This window comes from Meles meles, chromosome 2, assembly GCF_922984935.1.
Source record: "Meles meles chromosome 2, mMelMel3.1 paternal haplotype, whole genome shotgun sequence".
Classification (NCBI taxonomy): domain Eukaryota; kingdom Metazoa; phylum Chordata; class Mammalia; order Carnivora; family Mustelidae; genus Meles; species Meles meles.
In genome coordinates, this window is record NC_060067.1 from 131,171,564 (window position 1) to 131,181,315 (window position 9,752).

Here is a 9,752-nt window from a genome sequence, read left to right on the forward strand (position 1 = left end):
TCCTGTTAGGTGGCAGTGGCAATCAGCTGAGATCTTTTGGCTCCGGGCAGCTGGACTTAACCAGTTCCTCCTCTTCTCTTGGAAGTGAGAACAGTAACAAGAATAACAATGCACCACGGACCTATGGGATAGGTGGGGTTAATAGAACCAAAAACTGGGTGGGAAAGAGAGGAATATTCTCATTATTAGTTAAGGAAAGTGGGAGAATTCCTCTAAATGTCAAGTGCTCCATCTGAGTGATGATTTTTCTTGAGATGTTTTTTTGAGCAGACTGTTCAGCGAAGGCTTTAAATCTTGTCTGTCAGAACTTCCAGTGTGGTTTATAAAAAGACTTCTCATAGATAACACATTAAACCTTATCAAGACCTGTGCAACCTTTAAAAAATAAATCAGGAATTACCAAGCTACTGAAAGAATGGGAAGTACTATTTAGAGAGTAAATTAGCAGCATTTAGGTGTTCTAGATTTAATTGCATTAAGTGGCACTGAAAAATTCGCACTGCATCCATATAATCATATAAAACCAGCATTTTAAGGTAACATGAGATCTATAGTAATGTTTAAAAAAATGAGTACTGAGAAGACTTGAATTTTTTTCATTAAAAATATCAAGACAAGTGTCTCTTCCTTTGTGACTTTCAAGATTATTTTTAGCAACAAAGGAGAGTTAAGGGTCCTTTGGGCCAAAAAATGTCCTTTGGGACATCTGTTCAAACATTGTGATGATCTAGGGAGAAAAATGGAGATTTTGCACATTACATCCTTCAAAACAATTGGCTTTTATGTGATTCATCTAATATATTAATACTGAAAAACCAATTTTTTTTTTTTGCAAACCAAAGAGGTTTTTTTCAAGTATTATATGTCACCTTAAAATTCTAATATAGATACTTCCAGTTGAATTACTCCAAAGTTCAAAAAATTTATAACTTCACTGAAGTACTGACTTTGCAGTTTGAAAAAAAAATACCTTTAAACTTGATCATAATTATTCCTCAGTTTCTTTTATATAGACAAATAGTGTAATTTATACTTAAAGGAGCTAAGAATGGTCAAGTAGTGCCCTGATTTCTGCAACATTTCCTGGCTCACGTAACACTGTTTCTTTTTTTTCCTCCTTAATCTTCGAATAAGTATGTTAAAATTTCATTTGAATAGAAGTTTACCTTATCTCGGTCGCCTGGTCTCCACAAGTCAAGTGTCCCCCACACACACACTTCAATGGTGCTTTGACTTACATTTTGGTTTTGCTTCTGCTTAGTAGACTTCAGTTTTATGTTGTAAACCCACAGTGTCTAACCGATATGGTTGTATTTCCCATGCAGGCTACACGTTGGCTCCCAGTGGTACTGTGGATAATTTTTCAGATTCTGGTCACAGTGAAATTTCTTCCCGATCCAGTATCGTCAGCAACTCTTCCTTTGACTCCGTGCACGATGAGCGGCGCCAGAGGCATTCTGTCAGCATCGTGGAAACAAACCTCGGTGTGGGCAGGATGGAAAGGCGGACGCTGATTGAACCAGATCAGTACAGCTTAGGGTAGGCAGCTTTTCTTTTATGTTCTTGTACATTTCTTCTTCTTCCATCCTTTAAAAATGGGTCCTTTACTCCTGATATAAATTTCTATTATTTTACAAAGTGCCTAAGAAATGCTCTCTCATCCCAGTTCTAATTTTCACAATTTCTAGAGTAATAAATGCCATGCTATTTTTGTTGTACATGCTGCCTTTCAAATTAGTTTTTTTTTTTGAGATTTATTTGACAGAGATCACAGAGAGGGAGAGAGAGAAAGAGGAGGAAGCAGGCTCTCTGCTGAGCAGAGAGCCCCAATGCAGGGCTTGATCCCAGGACCCTGGGATCATGACCTGAGCCGAAGGCAGAGGCTTTAACCCACTGAGCCACCCAGATGCCCCCAAATTAGGTTTATTCTTGATTGGAAGACCATTGTTCTGTGCCAAAGACAGAGGGTGGCTTTAGGACGTATCCCAGATCCTTTGTAGAAGCTGCCTCCCTGAAGTCAGAGTATGTTGAGCCAGCCTTTAACTTCATAAGAAAGTGCTCCTTTATTATAAGCAGGTGGTTCTTTTCCCACCGGATTTAATTTTTGGTAATGACAAGGTGAGCAAACTGGACATAGCATCCTCTTCCTAGGATGAAAAAAGCCACCTTTCTAGAGGGAAGAAAAGGTATTTTGGTTTTATATCCTAGGTTTCTTAGTTAACAGTCTTGCACTTTTCTTCCTTTTTAATTCTTCCGACCACTTAGGTCCTATGCACCAATGTCCGAGAGCCGAGGCTTATATGCTACAGCTACAGTAATTTCTTCTCCAAGCACAGAGGAACTTTCCCAAGACCAAGGGGACCGTGCTTCACTTGATGCTGCCGACAGCGGCCGTGGGAGCTGGACGTCGTGCTCCAGCGGCTCACATGATAACATACAGACCATCCAGCACCAGAGAAGCTGGGAGACACTTCCATTTGGGCACACTCACTTTGATTATTCAGGGGATCCTGCAGGGTTATGGGCCTCCAGCAGCCATATGGACCAAATTATGTTTTCCGATCATAGCACAAAGTACAACAGGCAAAGTCAAAGTAGAGAGAGTCTTGAACAAGCCCAATCCCGGGCAAGCTGGGCATCTTCCACAGGATACTGGGGAGAAGACTCGGAAGGTGACACAGGCACAATCAAGCGAAGGGGTGGGAAAGATGTTTCCATTGAGGCTGAAAGCAGCAGCATGACCTCTGTGACCACAGAAGAAACCAAACCTGTTCCCATGCCGGCCCACATTACTGTGACATCGAGTACCACAAAGGGACTCATTGGTAAGCTCATTAGAGAGCCCTGTCAAATCTAACTTGTTTCCAAAGTAAAATTATGTGTATGTGCTTCTTTTCCTCATTTTGCCCCACCTGTTGTATAGAGCTTCTGAATTAGCGGTGTGTTCAGGATTTTGAAATGAAGAGTAGTGAAGAGCCCAGGTTCTGTGGTCAAGTACATACAGATCTGTTCCAACATTCTAAACATTCAGTAAGTTCTGGCAATCAAGATCAGCAGTTTATCATTATGGATATTCTCTTGTTCTTTAAGCCAAAATTATAAGGAAGGATGCCCATTCTTTCTAAAGGAAGAATTTTCTTTCCTTGAACCTGTTTTAAATGTTTTATTATTCTATTTTGTTCCCTCGAATTGTAATTAGAACTCTACACTTTGCATATATAAAATCTTCCACCAACTTTGGTTATGCAGACTAATTGGGCGCTAAGCAAATCCTCTCTGCATGCTGTAGAACAAGGGAGAGGGCACTGAGATGCACATGATGCCGAAGGCAGAGGCTTTAACCCAGTGAGCCAACTGAAGAGCCTCGGCCTAGGGATCTGGCAGGTTGGGGTTTGAATCCCTGCTTGCACTTCACTAAGTTTGTGACATTCTGAGAAATTGAGTCTGTGAAGTTCAAGAAAATAAAACTTTTTATTTACTTGCCTTTGCAGGTCTCGTGTTCTAGGTCATGAACATTAATAAAAGGAATTTAAGAGAAATACATACCATATAAAGTTTTTAAAATTTGCATCTTTTTTGGTACTACTTTTCCAAACTTAGTTCTCTATTTTTCAAAGTGAGGTCTAAGACCTGAAAGTAACCTAAGATTGGTTTTCTGCCTGACAAGGGTAATGCTGGGTGAGTGCCCAGCAAAGATGGACTAGCCCACCTTGACCTTGGGACCGAGAAAGAAGGAAGGAAGGAAACATTCACCAGGCACTACTAACATATTCCAGGCATAGTACTTGGTACCTTTCCTGTTTTCTCTTTGCTTAATCTTTCCAGTAAACCCAAGGGTTAGGTGTTAGTTAACCTTACGACTATTTTATAGTTCAATACAGGGTTTCAAAGATCCTGCTTCAAGATAACAGATTGTTTAGTTGCTTCTCTCACCGATCATTTCACCACATAGAGATAACCATGGTGAATATTTGGTCCGGTTAACACCCGTTCCCTCGCCTACCATATCCCCACCGCTATCTCATACCACATAAGATCACATCTGTGATTCCACTGTGTTTGCTGTCTCAGTAATTACTTGTACAAGTCATCATAAACATTAGGGGCACGAACTGTTCTTCCACAAAGTGTTTAATGGCTGGCACCCTGTCTTTACCACAGTGCGGAAGGAGGGCAGGTATCGAGAGCCCCCACCCACCCCTCCCGGCTACATTGGAATCCCCATCACTGACTTTCCAGAAGGCCATTCCCATCCAGCCAGGAAACCTCCAGACTACAACGTGGCACTTCAGAGATCTCGGATGGTCGCCCGACCCACGGACACAGCCGGGCCTTCGCCGGTCCAGCAGGCGCATGGGCACCCGGCCGGCGGCAGGCCTGTGAGCAAACCACAGTGGCATAAACCCAACGAGTGTGACCCGCGCCTCGCCCCCTATCAGTCTCCAGGGTTTTCCACCGAGGAGGATGGTACATATGCATTCTTAAAACCATAATGTTAGCTGTGGTCCTTATGCTGCCTGCTGTAAGCTTTCCAAGGCGGTGGTTTTCTTAATACACAAAGAACAGTTTATATTGAGAGGTCCAAATTTAGGGTCAAAGCTTTCAAGTGTTTGAGGGTTTTTTGTTTGTTTATAAATGTCTTAAATACCAGAGAGTGCAGAGGGGAGCACTTGTCATGAAGTGTGTACATGACTAGATTTCTTTACTGACAATCAAGAGTTCTATGTGGAAATGTTATATTTGGGCTTTTAATGAGTTCAGATGGAAGTCCAATGAAGAAACAGACGTCTCTATAACGTTTTTGTCTTCCATCGACCTACCTGATCATGCTGGAATGAAGATGACCAAGATCATCACCTCCCGTTATTTTTTTAAATTTAACTTGTTTTATGCAAAATAATCATTCTGGAAAAAAACAAAAGACAAAATTAATTCTAATCCTACCACTTGCAGCTGACTATTATTTACATTTTGTTATATATCCTTCTAGACTTTACACATGAGTGTATATTGTTTAAAGTCACATGCTGCTATTACATAATTTTCAATAAATTGAATCAAGAATGTTCCTATTCTATATTGTGTATATATATTTAAAGATATGAATCCTATGTATTTTTTAAAGTCTATTATTAGTCATTGCTTAGGTGAGTTATACTAAAGAAATAGCTACAGTGTTTTTATTTAACCTATCAGCGAATGTGTTCTCTCCAGCACAAGAAATGACTCGCTTGCTCACTGATGCTTCTTTCTTTCTTTCCTGGTTATGTTTGCAGAAGATGAACAAGTATCTGCTGTTTGAGGCACAGGCTTTTTCTGGATCCAGAGTTAGCCACCTTTAAAAGGAGAGCACAAGAAGACGTCCCTAGCAGCGGAGCCTTGGAACTCACATTCTGAGGCCGGTGGACCAGTTTGCCTCCTTCCCTGCCTTAAAAGCAGCATGGGGCTTCTTCTCCCCTTCTTCCTTTCCCCTTTGCATGTGAAATACTGTGAAGAAATTGCCCTGGCACTTTTCAGACTTTGTTGCTTGAAATGCACAGTGCAGCAATCTTCAAGCTCCCACTGTTGCTGCCTGCCACATCACACAGTATCATTCCCAATTCCAAGATCATCACAACAAGATGATTCACTCTGGCTGTACTTCTCAATGCCTGGAAGGATTTTTTTAAAACTTCCTTTTAGATTTCAATCCAGTCCTAGCACTTGGTCTCATTGGGATAATGAGAAAAGCTAGCCATTGAACTACTTGGGGCCTTTAACCCATTAAGGAAGACAAAGAAAAACAATGAAATCCTTTGAGTACAGTGCTTTGTCCACTTGTTTACAATGTCCTTTTTTTTGTTTTAAAGAAATGATTTAAAGATTGTGTTCAGAGAGTAAATGTTATATCCATTTAATGATTACAGTATTATTTTGAACCTTTGAGTAGGGTTGCCAGCCTGGGTTTCTGAAAAACCAAATATGCCGGACAGGGTGTGGTCCCAGCGAGAAGAGGGAAGACCTGGCTTGCGACCCTGTCTTCCTGTGTCCTTCTGGCCTCACCCGTGAAGTGCCCTATCCTGAAAGTATAAGATGTTAGCCAATTACTTAGATACCAAGACACCTCATCCACTCCTTCCCCAGTGGGTGGGGATCTTCTGTAAAACTGTTTGCACATGGCCAGGGGAGGGAAATGGGACTCTTGTGTCCTGTGTCTGAGCCTTATGGAGTGCAGGGCGGTGTCAGTGAGGGCGTGTCCTGCTCCATTGAGATGGATGGCAAACCCCATTGTTTTAAGTTATGTTTCTTTGATTTCTGTTAAATTAGTTCTAGGGATTTTGTTGTTGTTCGTTTTTAAAGAGAAACGTTCATAACTGGATAACATTGCAGTGAAAGCAGCTTGGGATATTGGAGCTGATGCCAGCTGTTCATACTGCTCTTTCAAGACAGCCTCCCTTCACTGAATTGGCATTAGGGAATAAACAAGCCTTTACCATGATAAAAGAACAAAAGATCAACAACCTGATGAGATAGGCCAACCTTTGCAAGGCCGGTTAGTCACCAAGGACTAACCTGTCAGTGGCTTTATGGACGCAGATAGAGAAGGCCTACGTGTAGCAACCACCTGCTCACAGCTGCTATTAACCCTATAATGACTGAAATGACCCCTCCACTCTATTTTTGTGTTGTTTTTGCACAGACTCCGGAAAAGTGAAGGCTGCCAATCCGAGTAGTACTCAAATGTGAGGAACTGCTGGTCTTGGATTTTTTTTCCATTAAATTCAGCTGATCATATTGATCAGTAGATAAACGTAAATAGCTTCAAATTTTAAAAAGTCAAATTGCAGTGTTTTTTCACTGTATCAACTGATGTCAGTGCTTTATTTAATAAATCTCTTCTGTATCATGGCATTTGTCTACTTGCTTATATATTACATTGTCAATTATGCATTTGTAATTTTACATGTAATATGCATCATTTGCCAGTTTTCTTATATAGGCTATCGACCTCATGTGCAGATAGAAAGACAGAAATCTAGCTCTACCACAAGTTGCACAAATGTTATCTAAGCATTAAGTAATTGTAGAACATAGGACTGCTAATCTCAGTTCGCTCTGTGATGTCAAGTGCAGAATGTACAATTAACTGGTGATTTCCTCATACTTTTGATACTACTTGTACCTGTATGTCTTTTAGAAAGACATTGGTGGAGTCTGTATCCCTTTTGTATTTTTAATACAATAATTGTACATATTGGTTATATTTTTGTTGAAGATGGTAGAAATGTACTATGTTTATGCTTCTACATCCAGTTTGTACAAGCTGGAAAATAAATAAATATAACATAAAGCCTTGTCTACATCCTTAAGGAATCGTGCATGCTTTTTATTACTGAAGTGTGATAAGATTCTTTGGTCTCACTGCAGGAGCAAGTTCTCAGGAGGCCAAGGAGATTTAGCCATTCAGCATAAAAACTGACCAATGGCCTATTCTTTTAGGTAGCTTTCTGTTGATTCAGAGCAATTAATTTCACAAACCCAACTATGTTCAGAATTCAGGGTTTCTTGAGATTCAGTGAAATATAATGATGATGATCACTCTATGTTTACAGAGCTTTTGTCTCTTCTCAACCCTTTTCCAATAAAAATCTCTGGGACATACCATTTTAATTCCCAGTACATACTGAGGACCTCAGAGAACTTAAACTGTCCTTTAAGATCATGACCACTAGGTTAAAGGTACAATTTAGCTAATGATTTCAGACTTTGAATGAGTACATAAAATATCATTGTAACATCTAAGGTCTATTGTTTGGTAAGTTGAATAATATTTCAACCTATCAGAAGGGCATTATATACTTAAAAAGGTAAAAATCAGTTAAGCAGCAGCGAACCTATTTAAGCACATTGGAAATCAAGAACTCGTTTCTTATCCTCAAGCAGGCATAAATAAAAAGCAGTATCCACCACTCACTGAGAAGCCTCAGAAATTGGAGTGGAAACGTATGGGGGCACATGTGCAAAATGTGAGAAAACGTGAGAAAGTCTAAAAAGGAGTCAGGAGTATAGTCCTGATACTAACGTGGCCACTGGCCAAACCTAAAAATCTTTCTGAGGTATTTGTGCTATCATGGTGAGTACATTTTGAAACTCTCTGTGAAAATAATTGGAGAATTAAAACCAATTGCTTCAACCACACCTTCTTTTAAAAAAATGAAGGTATGGTGTGTACATGTGTTATGTGTTTGCCTCCATCTTTTCACTATAAAACCCATTACTCAGGGGGGCCCTGGGTGGCTCAGATGGTTAAGTGTCTGCCTGCAGCTCAGGTCGTGATCCCAGGGTCCTGGGATTGAGCCCCATATTGGGCTCCCTGCTCACCAGAATGTCTGCTTTCCCCTCTGCCTCTCTCCCCTGCTCATGCTCTCTCTCTCAAATGAATAAAGTCTTAAAAAAAAAACCATTACTCAGCAACACTCCTATCAAAACAACCACCTATGCTTTATTTAATGCAAAGCTCTATTTAAATTTGTCACTCAAAAAGCTTAATTTTCTCAAATCTGATTCAAAGAAAATCTGATGTTAATAAGCTCTTCACCACGTTTTGTATTCTGCTAAAAGCGTAGGAAAATGACATATTGGCCACCGAGCCCATTATTAACACTTTGGTGTTTTAGGTTACCTTTAAGTACCTGAAGACTTGTCTCCACTTCAGGGCTTCAAGGAGTATTTGTTGCTCAGATGTCATTGATAGTACTGGAAGGTTTAGTCTGTGTCATGTTAGTAACAGAATCTGGCCAAATTTTAGGGATGTCATACAAAGTACTTCACTGGCAAACATCTGATGCTCTATTACCTAATCAAAAAAGCCACACAGGCCCATACATCCCAGTTAGAGCCCTCCAAATATTCTCCTCAGCTTAAATCTGTTTTCATCTATTGGGAAGTATAGAGTTCATGTTCATTTATGATTTAATCTATCTTATCTCCAGGTCACTGATAATATCTCCCCAAATGTTCCTGAAAGATTCAAGCTTCTAAGCATGCATTTAGCAATGACACTTGTTAGGTCTGTGTACTGATGTATTAACACATTATTGCACTCCTGTTTTTGTCAAAGCAAAATAGGAAGCTGTCTGGGTCCTTGATTCAATTATATAATTCTCTTTTAAAAAATAGCTTACTCAAAGAAAAAGTGAAGCAACTGAGTGTGAAATTGTCTATGGAGAGGGAAATGATTTTGTGAATATTCACTCAGTGACATCAAGAAGAATGTTGGAAAGGGCAATAATGCAATGGAAATGAGTAGGACGGGCTGCAGCCAACCTGACAGGTCTTTGAAGAAAGATTTTAAAGTGAATGAGAGCTTACCCCACTGAAAGTGAGACAGAAACACTGACTGGAAGTGAAAAATAATTTGCGAATTGCACTTTTTTGACATTCACATTTCTTTGCAAGCACAATACAGTTTCTATGTTTGAAATTATACTTATCGCCCAGTTAGTTTTACAATGCCATGGCTGTATAACAGGCAAATTTATAGAGGTGGTCAAAACATTGCATGCAAGATTAAAAGAATCTTAGAATAGGCTTTATTTCATGGGAAATCAGTAAGATTATAACAATTTTCATAACCGTTTACGGGAAAAATTGGGCTTCAAATATAATATCAAACTAAATTCAGAGTCAAATGACCAATTTTATATAGGAGGGGAAATAATGAAGTAGTTCTAGTACAGAGTATTCAAAACCTCAGGAATAAAAGCTAGTTA

At 39.8% G+C, this 9,752-nt stretch overlaps 1 protein-coding gene across 13 annotated transcripts in view; it reads left to right on the plus strand.

Moving 5' to 3' along the window:
- RAPGEF2 (Rap guanine nucleotide exchange factor 2) overlaps positions 1-7,342 on the plus strand; it is a 237,481-nt gene extending 230,139 nt beyond the window's left edge. For 7 of the 13 annotated variants that reach the window (XM_045991002.1, XM_045991017.1, XM_045991033.1 and 4 more), the window contains 5 exons: positions 10-132; positions 1,326-1,539; positions 2,266-2,825; positions 4,162-4,467; positions 5,277-7,342. In XM_045991002.1, the coding sequence (XP_045846958.1) occupies positions 10-132; positions 1,326-1,539; positions 2,266-2,825; positions 4,162-4,467; positions 5,277-5,302 (1,229 nt within the window). In that variant the 3' untranslated portion in view covers positions 5,303-7,342. The remainder of the gene's footprint in view (positions 1-9; positions 133-1,325; positions 1,540-2,265; positions 2,826-4,161; positions 4,468-5,276) is intronic. The other 6 variants (XM_045991057.1, XM_045991067.1, XM_045991076.1 and 3 more) reach the window with 2 other exon arrangements.
- Positions 7,343-9,752: the final 2,410 nt, after the last annotated feature.